Raw genomic sequence first — 19954 nt, forward strand, 5'->3', positions numbered from 1 at the left:
ACCCAAAACTTCCCACATCCTTGTTAGTTACTGAAAAAGAAGCCTGGGCTAGGTGGGCATATCTTGTGATTTATGTAAGTTTTGAATTATGGTTGCACCAGAAAGAAAGGAAGCTGGGATGAAGCCCCGTGGGTATCCTGCCACAACTGTCCCCCAGAAACCCTTAATCTCCTTCCTCTTTATTCTTCTGCCTTTGAGGAGCAAGGCTAGGCTGTGATCATCTGCTCAAATAATGTGGGCAGAGGCAGGGAGACTGAAATGGACTGTCCCACGGTTGAGAAAATAGGGCCAGGAAAAGAAAGGCTAAGAATAATCGGGGCGCTTTAGGGGGAAGGTCATTGCTGAGGAGAAACAAAGAGCCCCCAAGAAGATGAAGGGAAAACTCCACCAGGTGGAAGCTAAACCTCCTTAAGTTTTATGTCCTTATTTTTTAAAAAAGCAAAAGAAAATGGGGGCTCCTGTTAATGATGTGATTGTGAAAAGCACGTTTGTGTGGAGGAATGGGGGAGAGCCAGAGGACATTCTGGGACAGAAAGTTGTAGAAAGCTTTAATCCGAGCAGAGAGCTTTCAGTTTTAGACTATTCACATTACCATTACTTCTTAAAAATAAATTTCTCCTGGTTCTTGTATTACCTCGAAAGCCCAAGTGGACTTCACCTTCTTGTTACTGTTGGCCCGTGGTAAGACAGAAACTAGGAAAGCTGGTCCTCCACCAGAGCGGCTGGGGGCGAGGTAGGTAAGAGCTGTGCAGTAGGAGGGCGGGGTACCTCGTTTCTTGGCCTGACCCTTGTACCAAACTGTTAAGTGAGTCCAGGCAAGTCGCTGAGCTTCCTGGGCCTGTTCCCACATCTGTAGGTGGGGGGTAGTCCAGCTCAGAAACTGTGTAAACTCCAAGATTTCCCTACGCAGCCTGTCGGAAACCTCAGCACCTCCGACGTTCTGGCGTGGAAGGGATCGCATCCCACACTTACTAGACAACGTCAGATGAAAAACGAGGCGGTTCCTATTTCAGCAGCCACCCGCCCATCCTCCGGGGGCCGTGTGACCCGGGAGGACGGGCGAGGTACGCATGCCGCCGGCTGACAAGGCAGCGATTCCCGCGGGCGAAGGGTCCGCGCTTGGCGCGAAGGATCCCAGCCGTTCGATTTCTCTGTGACCCAAGAGCCAGCCGCGCGGCCTGTTGACCACGGCGTCGCCGCGGTTGCTCGGACACGGCCAATCACGGCGCGGCTCCGTGAGCTGGCCCCGCCCACGGAGCGCGCCCTGCGGAGGCGGGGCCCGGGGACGGGGGGCGGGGCCCGGGGCCGGGGGCGGGGCTCTGAGGCGGTTCCCGGGGCGGTGCGGAATGCAGGTGACCGGGATTCTCTAGGGACCCACGACCGCCACCTCGGACGCGAAGCCAGGGCCCCACGCCAGGGGACAGGGCGGAGGGCAGTGTCTCCTGCGCCTGCCATCATAGGGAAAATTTACGACGGTGGTGAATATTAACTAATTAAGTGAACAAATAAGTACACAGACAAGCCCGGGTAAGGGGCGAGGGCGCGAGCGGACGTGGAGGAAGGCGCCGAAGGCGAGGAGGAAGCCGGTGCGCTTAAGGAAACGTTACAATTAACTCCTGTACTTAACTTTTCCGCGCGCGGAGCGCTTACCCTGCGAGATTTTGTTTCATTTTCACCTAAACGCTGCGAAGAGGTGTTGTCTTCATTTTACAGTTGAGGGAAAGAAGCTTGAAGAGGTGGGGCAGGTGGCTGTAGATAGCTCAGCCATGGAGCGAGGGAGGACCTGAGACCGCGGGCCCAGGGAGCAGCAGTTTTACAAATTTGCAATTTATGAAGCAGGGGCTGCAGTTGCCAAAAATACTCTCATCTAGTAGATATGAGTATTCCTATAGGCATTATTTTCTCCATTCTGCTTTATTTTTAACCCTTGTTTTACTTTTACCTTATCAGGTAAGCAAAGAGCTGAAAATATATACCTGTGAGTTTTCAGTCACTTGGGAATAAAATTGTGCTTATGAACATCTTTAAACCCTTAATAAAAGATCCCACAGGCAAGTATTGTTTTACTAGATTGGGATATTAAACTCTTTTAGATTTTAAAACTCAAAAAGTGAGATCATTTGTAGGTTTTTGAGTCAAAGATCTAATAAAACAGTTAATATTAGAACTGACTAATTCTGTCATCAACAGAAAAGTCTAATTCATCCACAGGGGTTTATTTTTCCTACTTTTTTTTTTTTTTTTTTTTGCTGGGAAAGATTCACCCTGAGCTAACATCTGTGGCCAATCTTCCTCTTTTGTTCTCTCCCCCAAAGCCCCAGCACATAGTTATATATTCTAGTTGTAAGTCCTTCTAGTTCTTCTACCTGAGCCACTGCCACAGCATGGCTACCGACAGATGATGCTGTGTTTCTGCCTCTACCACCCCCAAACCAAACTCTGGCTTCCGAAGCAGAGCACCCCAAACTTTAACCACTAGATCAGCAGGACTGGCTCTCCTACATCTTTTTAAACGCCTTTATAACTGTGAAAGTACTGAAAGGTTTGATCTCAGATCACGCATCATCTGTAGAGTTATCAGATTGTATACCATTGGCGCTGCAAATGACACCTGACAGCTGTACCACCCAAAACAAAAACTCAGTGCAGAGTACTAAAGATCCTGTTCAGAAGGGAAGTAGCACGGCAGCCACACCTACATTTGCCAATGCCACCTTAAACTCTGCTGTCCACACCCTGCCAGACCAATATTATAGGGTGACATGGGTGAGACAGAGCACACCGCACCCACACAGTCAAACCCACTGCCTCACATAGTCACACCAGGCACTCCTGTCCCCACCTTCGCCCCGTGTCTTCTCCCATCCCTGGGACACTTGCCACGTATATGCAAGTAACTGCAGATGACTCTATGCTTCTGTCGATTATGTTTTTGTGCCTATAAGCATAAGTTCCTATGAAAATGTTAAACATTAATTACTTAAATTGTAGACAGATAAGTGAGCTGAAGTTTAGGTTATTTTAAAGCGTTGCATAGCTGATACAGACTTCAGTTCAGCCAGCCAGGGGATGGTTCACCTTATTTTTGTTTGTCGAGGGGTCTGGAGTGAGAATACCTTTAGCACAGTTGTGATATACCATTGTACTGAATTTTAACAACTTTGTTTTGAGTTTACATTTTACAGATCATTTATATCCTACCCTCAACCTCAGTAATTGACATTTATCACATCACTCCCATCCTTAAATTAATGTCTAACCTGAATTTACCACTCAGGGCCCAGATTATACTTTCAACCTCTTTGCCCACAACTCAAACCCTCCAGCAGCGAGACTAACCTGGTCTCTGCCTCTGACCCAGATGCCTTTACTCAGCCCATCCCCTTCACCTGGTTTGCCCCAACTTGGAAGCCACATCCCCCCAGGTCCTTCAAGGTCAGCTCAAGCTCCTCTCTCTTCACAAAGCCTCTCAGGGACACTCCAGCCCCAATCGTTTCTCTCCACTTGTCCAGACTCAGAGCCTCAATTGTCATTACCACACTCTTGGCAGCCCTGTACTGCCTCGTGACAGCCCTCACATTGTTATTTGACCTTTGTGCTGTTTACTTTTCAAGTTGAATGGTTTTTCTTCAAACAAGTCGAGCACCGGTGCTACTTGGGCTTATGATCATGATTAGAATCTTTGGGGGGAGGGGTGGAGGGAAGATGCTAAATGAAATGAAAGGAGGAAAGGCAATTTTCCTAAGCCCACCGCAAAAACTGCAGCCAGAGGAAAAGAAGAATGTTAATTCAAGGGAAATGTATATATGTGTGAGAAAGAGTCTGAGATGGAATTAACACTGAAGGGGAAGGAAGGGGAAGCGGGAAAGTGAGAGTGAAGCAATTAAATCAGGCAGCAATGCCTGCTGAACCTTGGTTGGTACTGTGAGTCCAGGTGTTTCGGCTATCAGGGCTGCCTTGAGAGAGGGGGTGGGAGTGGGGAAGGCAAACTCTCAGTGGCTATTTGCATATATTGTGATGTTCTTCAGGTCACTGTTCATTATTTGGGGAGTGAGTGCAGGCCTGTGGCTGTCAATCTCAGGTCTTTCATGAAGAACAGAGCTTTTAGGCGCAACAGTTCTACTCTTGACAATTACTGTGTTCAGTGTTAATCAGCATTTAAAAAGAATAGCTAGAATTTACTGAATGCCAGACAATTTCAAGTTCTAGCACTTTAAATATACCACTTCATTCAGTCCTTACAAAAGTTCCAGGAAGGAAATACCATGATTATCCCCATTTTACAGATAAGTAAACTGAGACATAAGATTAAGCAACTTCTCCGAGGCCACTCAGCTAGTAAATGGTGGCTCCAGAATTTGACCCCAGGCAGCCTGCCTTCAACACCCTGCTCTCTTAATTATATGCTGTGTTGATCAATTGTTGGCTTTAGTTTTTTCCAGAAGAAATTTTCTGGCATCTCAGTTGTACAGCGTTCATTTAGATCTGAATGTTAACGCCCCGGTGAAAACCTCACTGGATTTGAATGGGCTTTTAAGAGAACATATTTCAGTTTTAAAGGGTACAAAGCAGATCTATTTTCTAATGACCCTCCCTCCCACACTTCCTGTTAACCAACGCCCTTGCAATGTGGCATTGCTTTTCAATTAGCTGGATGCCTTTTAGTCTACTACCGTATCCCCATAGCTAAATTAGGAAGAACTGAATGACAACATTTTGTCTAAACAAAAAGTCCCCAACACTTGGAAGTTTAAAATCACTCTTCAAAATACATACTTATACCAAAAGCTGCCCAAAACCATGCTCCTGGGATGAGATTTCCATCACATGGAAATCGTGTTCAGGAAGGGGCCTGAATCTTGCCTTGGCCGGTCATCCTTCCCGGCGGTTCTGAGGAAAGGAGTGCATCCATGGCAACAGATGATAAGGCACTTCCATATTCTAGGTCCCTGCAACCCCAGTGCGGGTGACCTGGCAACCCCGTGTGGGTGCAGGACTTGGGCACAAGTCTAGGGCCTCTTTCTCTCCTTCTAAGCTCAGGTCTTTCTACCAGCTCCTTGCTGAGCCCGGAGGGGCAAAGGTGTGGCGCTGCTCATGTGGGAGGAAGAGAGGGAAGAGGGTCTGCCCACTGGAAGAGGTGAGCTCTGATTCGGCTGCCTCTTTTCCTCTTGGAGAAAGAGCAAAGTACCAGAGAGAGAACCACACCTGGTGGATAACTTCACGAGTTACGTACCAGTGCCAACTCGTGAACTTGGCACCATCAACCTCCTAGAGTCAGATCCAATTAGATCCATACTCCCACTTCCCCAGGAGTGAAGAGGAGAGAGGAGAGAGAGAAAGAGCATAACAATAGAAGATTAGAACATTCTCATTGATTAATCTTATTATAAAAATCCTGCATAGAATGCCAGTACCTTGAATTCAATGGAATATTTTTTAAAGCAATATTTTAAAATTTGTAAAAGTATATATCTTTCTGCCAAGCAATTCCACTTCTAGGTTTCCTTGAGAACACACAAAAGTATTTTCATAATAGCAAAATAATGGAAATCGTCTAAATGCCTATTAACAAGGGAGTGGTTGAAATTATGGTATATACTGTCTGTGATATGGCAACAGTTTAAAAGAATAAGTTTATTTGTTATAATATAAAAGATCTCCAAGGTATATTGCTGAATTTTTTAAATCATGTTGCAGAACAAATACATGCAGTGTAGCGCATTTTATGTTAAAATACACACACGCACACATTGATGCATTCATATGCTTGCTTCCACTCATAGCCCATGGGCCAGAGCAAGTCACATGACCCCACATAATAACAAGGAGATGGGGAACCATGGGGAATAATCCCTGGGCGGTGGGAATTTTTCTTTGTCCTGTAAGCCAAGATTTGGGCTTTGGAGAACAGCAGCCAGAGTTGCAGGCACTCTGCTTTTCACGCTTGAGGAAATGAAGTCGAGAACAGGCTGCCTGGTGGAGTGCGGGGGCAAGGGCACGTGGAATGTACAGAGAGCCAGAAAAGACACACACGCACACACATATGGTCCAGCGTCATCTAAAACTATATACAGATTTGCCCTGCTGTCCGAAAATTCACTTTACGCAGCTTTGCTCTTATGAAAGACCTACATTAGTAACTGTTCTCGCTAAGCAAAGGAAATCCAAAGGAGTTTTTCACTTTCACAAAAAAAAAAAAAGGCAAAAAGCAAAAATAGCGTTCCGCGTTCATCTTGCAGCAAGCAATGCATTATAGAGGTAGTGCACCCTCGCGGCGGGAGCGGCGCCTCCGGGCTTCTTCCCGGGGAGCTGCACTCACCATCTCGCATCAAGACGCCAGAGCTTGGAACAGTGTCTGTAGCATCTGGGCTTTATCTCGATATTTTGGTAGGTTATTTTTTGGGTCGGCAATGCTCAAAAATTTTTCCCATATAAATTAATGGTAACTGCTTCTTCGCTTTACGACATTTCGGCCTTTGAAAGTTTTCCTAGGAATGCCCTACTTTCAGAAACCGGGGGAACCCTGTGCTTAGATTTTCTTACTCAAATAGAAATGCTGTCACAGAGACAGGGTTTATAATATTGTACACCAAGGGCTTTTGTAAAACGTTCATATAATGTTGCTCATTTGAAGATTATCTCTGTATGTTCTAGAAGTATCTATTAAAGACATTGTGTTATCACATGTCTGGATTCAAACACCCTACAAGCTTCTCCAGGAGTTTAGCGCTATGGACATGTGTGCCTTGTGTTTGCGGATAGTTTTTGGTTTTGGTTTTTGTTACGCTTTAAGCTCACATAGCGTGTCTTTTTGATGTCGTTTGTCTCCCTCTCTTTCAGCTCTCGACTGGTATAATTCTGCTCTGGTCTTAACATTTTTGTGGGTGCGTGTGGGGTGGGCCTTAACCTGCAGGGCAGTGCCTTTCAAGAAGAGCGTGGGCATAAATAAAATCTCAGAGGATCGGAGGCCTCTGGGTGCAGCGTCCTCTGAAGCCTGTGCGGTGTTGGGAGGGCTGAGCGGGAACTTCTGGGTCATGGTGTACGGTGCTCATCCACCTGGGAATGGGCCGACGGGCACACATATGGCGGAGCCCAGAAATGTGGGGGACAAAGGGCTCTACCCTCTTCTTGACTTGAGGCCTCTTCCCCCCACTCCCCACCCTGCAGGAGCTGGAGAATGGCACTGTGGCCAAGGCGTCCATGGGGCCAGCTGAGCCCGCTGCTCCTTGGGCCCAGGGCTCTCCACAGGAGGGAGCCGGGAGCCCACCTCCTCCCCCAAACCCCAGGTCTTTGGGCTTAGCTTTACACTCGTCCTTTCTCCTGACAACGAATCATTAAGGGATAGCGGAAGGAGGATTGTCGATTTTTAACTGCAGTAAAAGTTTAAGCAAGATCCCAGAAAGTCATTATTGAAATGCCACTTTTTGTCTTTCGAAATCCTCTTTAACTGAAAGGATGGTTTTAAAAGAATACATACTCAGTAGGCTTCTTCTCTCCGTGGAGAACTTTTCCCACTCCATGACGAATGCCAAGCTCTAACCTCTTGCAAAGCTGTAGCCTTAGTCTTTAAGATAGCAACTGTGTTTCCTGAAAGAACAGGACAAGGAGCAAATTATGACTAATGTGAAAAAGAAATCCCGTAGAGCCATTCTCTGAAAGAATAAATTTATTTATTTATTTATTTATTTATTTATTTATTTATTTATTTTGAGGAAGATTAGCCCTGAGCTAACATCCACTGCCAATCCTCCTCTTTTTGCTGAGGAAGATTGGCCCTGAGCTAACATCTGTGCACATCTTCTTCCACTTTATATGTGGGACACCTGCCACAGCATGCCTCGCTAAGTGGTGCCAGGTCCGCACCCGGGATCCCAAACCGGTGAGCCCAAGGCTGCTGAAGTGGAACGTGCGAACTTAACTGGCTGTACCACCAGGCCAGCCCCAATAAATTCATTTAAATAAAAGAAGCAAAAAATAATTATGTATCCTTTTACTGAAATGTATCCATTAATTGCCTACATAAAATTCGGTGCCTGGCATATGGGGCATGTCCCTCTTTGTTCCCTCATCTATTTAGATATACATGGGTGTCTCAGTAACGGCACAACTGATTATTATAGTAACATGGTCCTTCGTTTTAAATAGAACTTACAGTTTGGGGGCTTATTATAAGCCAAACATCATAAAACTGATAAATATAAAATAATTTCTGTCCCTGGGCCCCACCTATCCTATCTAAGGTGTAAAAGGAGAGAGTGTGAAGGGCATAGGAATCAGAGACGAGGGACGAATGGACCTATGCACTGAATCAAGATGCTTACTAGCTGTGTGACCTTGGTCAAGTTAATTACACTCTCTGATCACTTTTCTCATATATCAAGCCTCGTTTGAGAGGGAGCATAAAACATACACCTCCTGGGGTGTTGTAAGATACAAATGTGTAAGTGAGGGAAATTACCATTCTCAAATACTATAATCAAAATGATATCAGGGCCAGCCCGGTGGCATAGTAGTTGGGTTTGTGCTTCAGCAACCTGGGGTTCGCAGGTTTGGATCCCGAGTGCAGACCTAGCACCGCTCAGCGAGCCATGCTGTGGCAGCGTCCCACATAAAATAGAGGACGATTGGCATAGATGTTAGCTCAGGGCCAATCTTCCTCACACACAAACAAAAATGACATCATATATCTGAGCTTGAATCCATAGGCAAGGAATTGGATGAACTCTGGGAGGGGATGGAGGCAGGAGCCTTCCTTCTGGGCCCAGAACAATGGGCATGGCTGTGGAGGAGGGAGAAAATTGTGAATAAGCTTGTAGATTCAGAGAACCCTGACTGTACGGACCTAGAAGGCAAAGCCCAGGGAAATAACACCTGGAAGGGTGTGGGGGAAAAGGGCTCAGAGACAGAATGAAGTTTGGAGAAGGGGGTTGATTGATCAGTCTGGGGTTTCCTATGGGTGCCTGTCAAGCTGCCAGGACAAACACGGAACAGACATGGAAGGAGCCTGGCTTTGGACCAGAGGTTGGAATGAAAACAAACTAAAGGGTTGATGCCCATAGGAAGCCCCAAACCATGGAAAGAGGGTCGATGACAACAAAATGGGTGGATGCCAGCAGGGGCCTCCGAACAAAGTCGACTGTGCTGGGGCTGCCCTGGACAGCACCCTCCAGCAGCTCAGAATCCATCTGCTTTCACCATAGCTAGGTCTCTTTATGCCCTTGGACTTACCCAGAGATGCTGGTCCAGAGGGCAAGAGAAGAAGTGACCACCATGGGCAGCCATGCTCAGGGGCCCAGTTGAAATCCTCCCCCGCCCCAACTCAGTCTTGACTTTTAAAACTGGGTAATGGAAGTAGAATTTTAACCTGAGTGGAAAGAGGCCTTTGTGTTTACCGTTCCTCTTCCTGGAATGTTTTTGCCCCAGATAGTCACATGACTTGCTCTCACCACCTTTAAGTCGTTGCTCAAACGTCACCTTCTCACTGAGGCCCTTCTGACCGGGGCACTGAAAACCACAGACCACCCGCTCTTGCTCCCCTAACTCTCTGTCCACCTTCCCTGCTTGACTTTTCTTCCCGGCACGCATCGCTGCCTAACTTCTGTAACAGCGGTAACTTTGCAAACTATCTGCCTCTCCCCTATAGGATGCAAGCCCCTGGAGAGCAGAGACCTTGGTCTATTTTGTTCACTGTGTATTTGCAGGTCCTAGAACAGTGCCTGGCATGCAATAGGTCCCCCGTGCATCTTTGTGAGATGAATACAGATGAGAGGAACCTAAATCCAGTTGCTTCCTTTTTTAAAGGATATTTCGGTAGGGTAACCACGTCATCAAACTAATTAAGCTGATTAGTTACCTGTACTAGATAATCCACACTGAAAGACTTCTCTTCCTCTTTTTTTTTTTTTAAGATTGGCACCTGAGCTAACAACTGTTGCCACTATCTTCCCCCTGTACACAGTTGTATATCTTAGTTGCAGGTCCTTCCAGTTGTGGGATGTGGGACGCCGTCTCAATGTGGCCTGATGAGTGCCCAGGATCCGAACCCTGGGCCGCCGCAGCGGAGCGCACGAACTTAACCACTCGGCCACGGAGCCGGCCCCTCTTCCTCTTGATAAGTAGAAACAGAGAGTCAGCTGTGGTCACCCAGTGGAAGCTCTAGATCGGTTACAATGATGCAAGCTGCTGTAAGAAGCAAACCCAGAAACATACACCGATTCAAACACAATGGAAGCCAGTATCTTGCTTCCAAACATTACAATGATGCAAACGTGATATTCCTGATCAGCAGGTCCTCCAAGCAGTGACCTGGGGACTCAGGCTCCTTATGTCCTCTAACCCCACCATCTTTCTCACTGACTCACAAGGCGCTTGTCTCCTCAAGCCAGCAGAAGGGGAAAGAGGGCTGGAGAGTGACAGTGGGGAGGTTTCTATGGGCCAGAGCTGGAAGAGGCGTTTCTCCCTTCCACTTAAATTCCTTTGGTTAGAATTCAGTCCCGTGAAGAGAGGCTAGAATACGGGGTCCAGCTGCGTGCCTGGCAAGGAGAAAAGAACTTTGGAGGACACCCAGCCCCACTCTGCCACACGCTTCCTTAATCAGCCTCCTCCGAGCATATTCACAGGTCAACTGACCTGCAGCCCGCTGAGCACAGCACTTCGGCTCCCTAGGAAGGCAGAGGTGCGCAGGCTCTTTTCCAACCAACTGAGCTGTACGTTTAGCGGGTCAGATATGTTTGATCTCAAATCTATTTATGCTGCTTAGACTCTCATCACATAATTCAATTAAATGTTATAAATTAGTGAAACGAGTGTTAAAAGAGAGAAAGTTCTAATTTCTGTGAAACTTAGGATGAATGCTTTGGAAGTACTAGCTGCAGGTGAGTCATTAAATGACATTGCTGTTGAATTAGGAGTGAGTGAAACCCCAGTAGGTGACTGGGGGGAGGGATAAGCAGTTCCCCGAATCTGGAAGTATTCAGCTCTCCAGTGCGTGCGTCTTTACGCTCTATGTCCACTTCAGAGAGAGTGAAGCTGGTCCTTGTTGTCTGTGATATGAGCGCAGTTTTTGAAAGAAAGAGAAGCAACTCTCAACAGTGGACAAATATTCAAAGAAAAAAAACCTTGACCCTGTTAAAAGGTAAGTTTCAGAAAAAGGTAAAAGCATGACTGTGGTTCAGAGATAAAGGTGAGCGCATGTTAGGGTTCTATTAAATTCATCAAACGAAGGAGACAGGAAGATGTTATAACTGCTTCAGAGGAAAAGTAAAGGAAAATTTATATGCAGTAAAGTCATACTGACTGTGCAAATGACACAGACTGGCTTTTCCCCAAGGGCACAGGAAGCCCATCTCCACCAGACAGGACATAATTTGCACGTCTGTCAGTTACCCACACTGTACAGATTTATAAAACGGGCCCACAGAATCAATCTGATAAGGCAGAAGTGTACCCTATAGACAACGCATCGTTTTCCATTGGAATACAAAATTTTTTTTAACAACCCTATATCAAATGTTTGGAGAATGAACACCTTTATATGAGCCAAGTTAAAATGAGGTACGTAAGATCTGTGTATCATTTTTTTAATAGTTCCTACATTTTCAACTAAGTGGTTAACAATCAGCCCCAATCCCTTAAATAGCAGAGTCTCCGCTGTAACAGATTTTCTTTCACTGGACAAAAGTAGTCAAAGAAAAGGTGATATTTCCTGGTTAAAAAAAAAAACAAAAACAAAGAGCAAAGAACAAAAAACAGGAATTGATTATCTTTTCCTAATGTAGCAACCTGATAAATGAGCTTTAAAGTAAGCACTGGGAGAAACTGGGTGAAGGGTACCAGGGACTTCTCGGTATTATTTTTGCAACTTCCTGTGAATCTATAATTATTTCAAAATAAAAAGTTAAAAAACAAAAGAATATTAAATTTTTGTATGGGAGAGACCCCCATAGATTCCACCTTCTGTTTCTGGTGGAAGGAGGGAAGGTTGTCCTTTGGGCACAAGGAATAAGGGACAAGCGGGGCCTGCTCTGTGTATTCAAGACGAGGGATTCGCAAGTCTTAGAGGAGACAGCATTTCTCTGCCCAGAGAAGGCGTGGCTGCTACAAACCCAGACAGCCTGAGCAGGGTGCAGCGTGGAGAGCTTGAGCTGGTAGTAGTAGATTTAGCACAAGATGGAATTCGTTTTTTTCTTAGGTTTTAGGATTTTCAGTTTTTACACTGTCACATGTCAAAACGAATAGTGGCAATAGCACCAATGTCAATATCAGTGTCCTGGTTTCAATAGCATATTGCAAGTATGTAAGATGTTATCATTGGAAGCTTGGGGAGGAGTATAGGGAATTCTCTGTACTTTTTTAAATAACTTCCTGTGGGTCTATATTCATTTAAAAAGAAAAGTTAAAAAGAAAAGAATGATGGTATATGTTTCGAAGTTTATATAGTTGACTTTATGAAGTTTTGTTGATTATATCCTGTTCTTGTCAGAGGCAGAACTGTAATTTCTCCAGGGTGTTGAGTCCATTGTGAAGTCAGGTGCAAGTGGGAGTAAATGTGGGCCAAGTTAACGTTAAACGTCTCGTTTTGAGGGGCCGGCCCCGTGGCCGAGCGGTTAAGTTCGTGCGCTCCGCTTCTGTGGCCCAGGGTTTCACCAGTTCGGATCCTGGGCGTGGACATGACACCACTTGTCAAGCCATGCTGAGGCGGCGTCCCACATGCCACAACTAGAAGCACCCACAACTAAAAATACACAACTATGTACTGGGGGGCTTTGGGAGAAATAGGAAAAATAAAATCTTTAAAAAAAAAGTATCATTTTGAGGGTATTGGAAATTGCTCCATCAGCACCTTAAGGATCATCATAAAAAAATTAACAGGAAGAGGAAGTGCTTTTTATACCTTCAGAGAAAGACAGATCCAAGAAAGAGCTTCCTTCTGCATATGATAGTCAAAAGTCTAGTTGCCAGTGAAGACAGAGCCTATGATTGTTTCTCTTCTCTCTCTGTACACCTTTTCAAAGTCAAGATTTACAGGAGACGTCTTTTCACCTGCATAAGCCTAACCCTAGACCTGGGCCTGACTGCAAGTTTCCCTTGGAAGGAACCAGAGCGCGAGAGTCCCTGTTTCTGCTATACAACTGCGCACTCAGTGTTTCTGGTCTTCGTGGACCTCTTTATGGCCAGGCATGGGGCTTTGTCAACACAGGAGCCATCCCCAGACATTCTTTAACTGAAGATGTTACCCTTCAGCTGAGTCACAAGGGGACTCCCACACAAACCTGCTCTCTCTGCCGTCCTTCTCTGCTCGTCTGTCCTCTGCCCTGGATGCATCCTTTGTTCCCACTGCGGAGACCCACAGTTGGGGATGGGGAAAGATCTCCTTGCATACTGAACAAACCAAAAGGGTCTGCTGCCTCATTTAGAAGAATAATAGACAAGACCACAACTGTCCCGTGACCATCATCTTTTAAAATAGAGATTCCCTGAGGAACAAGGGATTGTTTTGAGAAAGGAGCTTTTCGTAATGTGTTAAATGGCGTTGTCTTACGGTCACTTGTGAAGAGAGAGTTTTGTCTGATGTTTTCACACTGATTTGGGTGCCCTACAGCTCATTTATTCCAGCGGTGTAAAATGCACCCTTTTGTCTATGAATCCTCACTGAAAGTAGAATTCATAGAAGGTGCTGCTTACTAAAAATGGAGGCCCTTTTTGTGACCTGTTCTAGGATTTAAGACCCCTGGTCACAATTCTTCCTTTTACCCAAGAGAATAAACCAACCCTAGACGTGTCCTCCACAGGGTTTGTAGCTATAGCTGAAAGAATGCTGTCCTATCTTCCAAAAAGCGACTGATATGAGAAATCAGAAACCCAACCCTTTCTGAGGTTTAATTTCACTTAAATAAATCCTTTTCGAGGTTTAACTGCACTTAAAATTTGCCTTTTTTATTGCAGATATGGTCTGCTAATATTTTAAATTCGTATAGCCAGCCACTGTGCTCTATGGATATAAGTAGTCAAGACCAGCACAGTCTTGTCCCTTAGGAAACTTTCACTTAAATCACAGTCATCAATAGATAAAGACTAAATATATATCAAGTGAAGTTTTATAATGGTGCAAAATTGTAATAAACTTGAGTTACAAACAAAAGGCCTTGGTTAAATAAATTATAGTGCATACAAACAGGCCATTAAAAACGATGTGTGGAAGACACTTTTAAAGACTTGGCAAGGCTAGAACACTATAGTTAGTGAAAACAAAAAGACTCCAGTGTAATATATTGTGTGCATAATACGAAAGTACTAGAAGGAAGTACATAAATAACTGTAGGTCCCCAGAGCTTATCTCCAAATAGTCGGATAATGGGCTATTTTCATTTTTTTCCTTTTCCTTCTTGTAGTTTCCTGGTTTTCTATACTAAATATGCGTTATTTTATAATTTGAAAAGCTAATAACCGTTTCCTTCTTAAGTGAAAGAAAATACATCCCTAACATTATTTACAATAAGAAAATATGACACTAGTGAATTCTTTTCTTTAAGAATGTATCTGTGATTGCTTGTCTGTGCATAAGATATTTCTGGAAGGAGACTCAAGACTGTAATATTGGTTGCCACCAGGGAGGGGAAATGAATGGTTAGGGACACAGGCACAAAGAAGATTTTTCACTAAGTTTTGTATTATAATTTCTGAATTTTATATCATGCAAAGGTGCAGTGTATTCAAAAATTAATTTAAAGGTTGAAAATTGTAAATTTAATCAATATTAACTGAAAGTCATCTTCAGCAATCTTAATCAAGTCCTTGCCTTAATGTTGCTGGCACGTCTTTGACGCCCAAGACCTTGACCAGCATGTCTGGTAAGGGATTTTCCCAGCTCACTCACTACAAGGAACGCACAGGAGGACTGCACATTCTGAAAGCACAGTCACGGCTTCTCTTTCCAGGAAGCTGATTGCTGTGGGCAGAATATTGAATCTAATGTGGTCTGTGGCTACAGTTAACAAAGCGACCTGTCAGTTAATTCTGCTTGCTACACAGTAGTTGATTCACTGAGGGTAGAGAGGAGAAGGGGCCAGGGAAAGTCATTGATTTCCTTGGCTGGGTAAAATATGTTGCGCTCAATGATGGAAATTAAGCATAGCCTTGGTAGCATTGCTCTCATGGCCACACCAGATCCTCCCATGTATGAGGTTTCTCTATCAGTCCTGAGAAGCCCTCAGCAGCCCCCACCCCTTTCATTGACCACCCTTTGGGGGAGGTGTCACTGCGGGGTTTGCTTCTTATCTGTTCTGTCCCACTAGGCCCCATTCAGCTGCCTCTCCCATGAAGCTTGCTCTCACCACCCTACTCTTAGGCCACTCAGGCTGCTAGGCACTCCTGTAGCATCTAGTCTCTGGGCCACACTCTTTGACAGTGTAGGTTCACTGTCTAGTCAGTTGCAGTTTTGTCCCCCCAACTAGATTTTCAGCTTTCCAAAGACAGAAACGTGAACTTCATTGTGCCCCCTATGGAGCTAAACTCAAAGCAGGCACTCACTGTTGCTTATTTGACTTACTATAATGACAGAGAATTGCAAACATACAAACACTCAGTTCAGGGACATTGATCTCTCTGCCTTGAGTTCTCCTCTCTTATTCTCCACCTGGAGAATTTCTCCTCATCCATTAAGGCCCAGTACTGATGTCACCTACTTTGTAAAGCTTCCTACCGGTCTCCAGAGCAGCTTCCTCTGGTGCTGCATTCACACATTGAGCTGACTGCTGGGGTCCTCTCCCCCAGCCCCACTCATCTTGCCTTTTGAGTGTCCAACACTTAGCTGTCTCTAAACATAAAAGAGACCAACACATTTTTTAATGCATCAAAGAATAACCAATGGCAATGTTTCTCACACTAGACTCCCAATCCTGTATTCCTTCTATTTATTTTTGGATGTCTGTGAATGCTCTATGAAAATTTGTAATTTTGTGTTTTCATTTCCATGTTGATCTTCCTTTTAAACTATATGACTATATTCTTGATTGATTCATGAATATTTGAATGATGTCCTGTTAGCTAATGGGATTTGAGTGACCATGTTTATATGTGTTTATTGATGTATCAGTGTCAGAAATTAAACGTCTCAAATAATTAGACAAGAACTTGGAAATACCATGAATATGAAAGGATGCATTCTGCCAAGTAAAGGCCAAATGGTGGTGGGAAAATGAAGTCATCATGTCACATACAGTCACATATAGTAACAGAGGCTGCAGTAGGAGCAGTCAGAACATACCCTCACTGCAAGTTGTAGGTGGGCTCAGCAGAACAGTAGCATATCGCGGTAGATGTCCACTTGAATTTTACTACATTTCATGGTCTTTGTGTGTTTATCTTATAAATTTCTTTTGGTTTTAAAATTGTATAAGTTATAAGCATGAGGAGTTAGTTTATTGCTAGCTTTATATTGGTGGATTTAAGAAACGTTATAATAAAAATAATGTAAGACCATAGTAGTTGTCTTCTTTTTCTTCGAAAGAGTCCATATGTTCCTCAAGATTAAGAAAAAGCCTTTAAGAGCCTGTCTTTGGACTTATCTACCACATGACCTAAGTCAGTGACTCTATCTGGTTTGCTTGCTTCCTATACCACCTACTACAGAATTTAGCAAATGTATATGTAATTATTGTAATAATTATGATGACAGATAATAAGCGCTATGTTAATATTGCCCTTTTCCAGCATTTTAGACACAACTGGAAGTTTCATGTTGATGTTTTTCAATGAACCTACCTGTAAGTCCCACCTCCTCAAAACTATTCCAAAGCCACATTACTCTTTGTAAAATCTCTTGTATTAGTTTTAAAAAGCCCTAACTGGTGTCTTGACACTTGGTGATAATTAGTAAGTATTCTCTGAGGAAAACTTTTATGGTATTTGGGCCACTGACAGTTATGTGTATATGCAGATGGGCCCACTCATCCCGTGTCCTCAGCACATATATTATTTCACTAAGGGCCTCAAGACATCCGTTGCCTAGTGCCAGCCAGCACGTGGTACCAAGGCTGGTGGGCCCAGCAGACAAAACCAAGGAAAACCCAAATCACGGTTTAGGGAAGGAGGAAGAATAATCTAAGGGACTCCAAAAACAGATGTATTAACTACCTATTCAAGTTCCTTGAATAGGTTAATTATATTCTTCACCTTGGCAGCTAAAGAAAGAATGTTCTTGATTTTGATAAGAATTAGATGAATTTGCTTATATGTCATAGTTCAGAATATGTTGTCTTAGATGTTTTACCACTCAAAGAAGGGTGGCCAAGATGGCATTCTTTTGCACCTAGCAATTTTCGCTTCCTTGTTAATCTCATCGTTATCGTTCTTAATGATATTATCATCCCATTACATGGGTATGGACTATGTGCTCACATGTTCTAAGTTCTAGTCAGAACAGGAAGATCATAACTCTTTACACTTTTTCTCAAGACAACAAGGACTTTGCAGTTTAAATCTCCTGAATCTTAGAGCCAGTACCATTTGGGGTAGACCCAAGGATAGGGAGATTAAAATGAACACTCTTCATGGCCAAAAGGACTCTGTACATATGCTCTCATCACTAAAGACTTAGAAAAGATGACGAGCTCCTAAAGTTTCCCTATTTAGGTGATCTGGCCTCCTTCTCTGTATTTGTGTCTCTCCATCCAAAAAGCTGTCATTTTCAAGAAAGCTACAAATGTCGTAATTTAAGTAAGGCATTACAAATTAAAACCAGCTTGAAGCCATGTATGGTCATCAGAGTTGTGTGAAAACGTGCTAAAATTAGACTTACAAGACCAGGATAAAACTTTAGAAATGATTGCTTCTCCCCATCAAACTTGTACTTCAGGGGAGTATGAATTTTTAAGATTGAGCAGTGACAGCTGAACAAGTTTAGGAGAAGGAAACAAGATAATTCTAAAGAGGTCATCTATGACGTTTACTTATAACTTCCATAAAGCAGCAGTTCTCAAAGTGTAAAAACTACATAGCATTGTTGAAAGAAATTAAAGAAGACCTAATTAAGTAGAAAGACATCCTACGTACAAGGATTGGGAGACTAAATATTAAGATGGCAGTACTCCCCAGACTGACCTACAGTTTCATTGCAACTGAACAAATAAATTCAGTTCTTCTGAGGACAGATTTAGAGGGCTCTGTTGTTATGGACCGCTTCTACCCCTGGGAGAATCTCTGAGCCACCATACTCCTGGCACGGGATGGGGGTGGTAGCTTCTGGTCTTCTTGGCTTGCCTTTCCTGATGTGGAACATCCACCCTACAAGTAAGCCAGGGTGAGAGTGACCAGGATCCCAGTATTCTCACCCTATTTTACCTGGGATAAAGCCTCCACCTTATGAGTGAGGTCTGAGTGGAGGAAGAGAGCCCCCAAACTGTTGTCCACACTCCCTAGGAATTTAGCCTCTCCAACTGGGCATTGGAGGGGGCGAGAAACGCTAACAGCCTGCTTCTCCCTGTGAGATGTTGTATCTACTGACTAGGAGTCCCTCTCTTGACGGAGCCCCATCTTCTCACCATACCTGTCTGAGTGGAGCTTCTGTCAAGCTGAGCTGGGCCAGGGAGGAGGGAGTTAGGGCCCAAGCACCCCAGACTCTCGCTCTTCTTACCAAGTTTTGGTAGGTTTTCTTGAATAAATATTTCTTCATTCAATGTATGCCCTTAGGACAATTTCCAGAGAATTTACATTGTTGTTTTATTATAGTTTCATCTCTTGTGCTCATTTTACCTGAGCCTGTGGAGCTCACAATGCTGCCATTCTGGAATTGGAACTCTCTCTCATATCTACTTCTGCATTCAGTCTGTCTGACTGAAATATGAAGAAAATCTGTCATCACACAGATATGTAGTTGGAAAAGAGAAGAATATTTTAATAGCCTTTTCAGATAACTGTGGATATTCTTTGATGTAACTCCCAAACTCTGTCAGTGGCAGTTTCTTTTTTTTCTTCTTTGTTTTGAGGAAGATTAGCCCTGAGCTAACATCCACTGCCAATCCTCCTCTTTTGGCTGAGGAAGACTGGCCCTGAGCTAACATCCATGCCCATTTTCCTCGACTTTATACGTGGGATGCCTACCACAGCATGGCATGCCAAGCAGTGCCATGTCTGCACCTGGGATCCAAACCAGCAAACCCCGGGCCGCGGAAGCAGAACGGCCGAACTTCACTGCTGCGCCACTGGGCCAGCCGCTGCCAGTGGTAGTTTCTTAAGGGTTAATTGTAATGTGAAATCAAAAACCATAGCAGTGTACTTTTTGTTCTCTGTTATATTAAATCCATTGGTCTGTCTTTGAATGATCTCTTTTGCCCATGCAGAATTTTGTAATATCATGTTTTGGTCATTTGGAAAATATTGATTCACTGAGGTACACAGAAGTTCCAAATAGTGACACAATTCAGGACATAATATTTAAAACAATTGCAGTTGTTAATGTTGTCATCAGTCTCATCAGGAAAATATGCAGGTGTTGGGAAGCTGTCAAGTTCATAGTGGTAGACACTAATCTTCCAAAATTCTGATTTTCACCTGAGATCATAAATTTTATCACGAGTAACAAATACTGTCAGTCATTTTCTTTTTTCTTCTGCTTTTTCTCCCCAAATCCCCACAGTACATAGTTGTATATTTTAGTTGTGGGTCCTTCTAGTTGTGGCAAGTGGGACGCTGCCTCAACGTGGCCTGACAAGTGGTACCATGTCCGCGCCCAGGATCCAAACCAGCGAAACCCTGGGCCATGGAAGGGAAGTGCACGAACCTAACCACTCAGCCACGGGGCTGGCCCCAGTTGTTTTCTTGAAACCACAGTAAGATAGTCCCTCACACTCACTGGGATGGCAATAATAAAGAAGACAGATAATTACAAGTGTTGGAGAGGATGTGGACAAATTGGAACCCACAAACGTTGCTGGTAGAATATGAAATAGACTGTGGA

At 44.1% G+C, this 19954-nt stretch overlaps 1 protein-coding gene across 30 annotated transcripts in view; it reads right to left on the reverse strand.

Annotated features, from left to right (window-relative positions):
* VWA3B (von Willebrand factor A domain containing 3B) overlaps nt 1–18783 on the reverse strand; it is a 201082-nt gene extending 182299 nt beyond the window's left edge. For 8 of the 30 annotated variants that reach the window (XM_070572078.1, XM_070572076.1, XM_070572074.1 and 5 more), the window contains exon 1: nt 635–1208. Coding sequence is in view for 8 of the 30 variants with exons in the window: in XM_070572067.1 (XP_070428168.1) it covers nt 7478–7520 (43 nt within the window). In the remaining 22 variants the exon portion in view is untranslated. Of the gene's footprint in view, nt 1–634; nt 1209–7477; nt 7588–18544 lie in introns of those variants that run through there. The other 22 variants (XM_070572067.1, XM_070572064.1, XM_070572066.1 and 19 more) reach the window with 10 other exon arrangements.
* Nucleotides 18784–19954: the final 1171 nt, after the last annotated feature.

Source organism: Equus przewalskii, chromosome 14 (genome assembly GCF_037783145.1).
Source record: "Equus przewalskii isolate Varuska chromosome 14, EquPr2, whole genome shotgun sequence".
Lineage (NCBI taxonomy): Eukaryota > Metazoa > Chordata > Mammalia > Perissodactyla > Equidae > Equus > Equus przewalskii.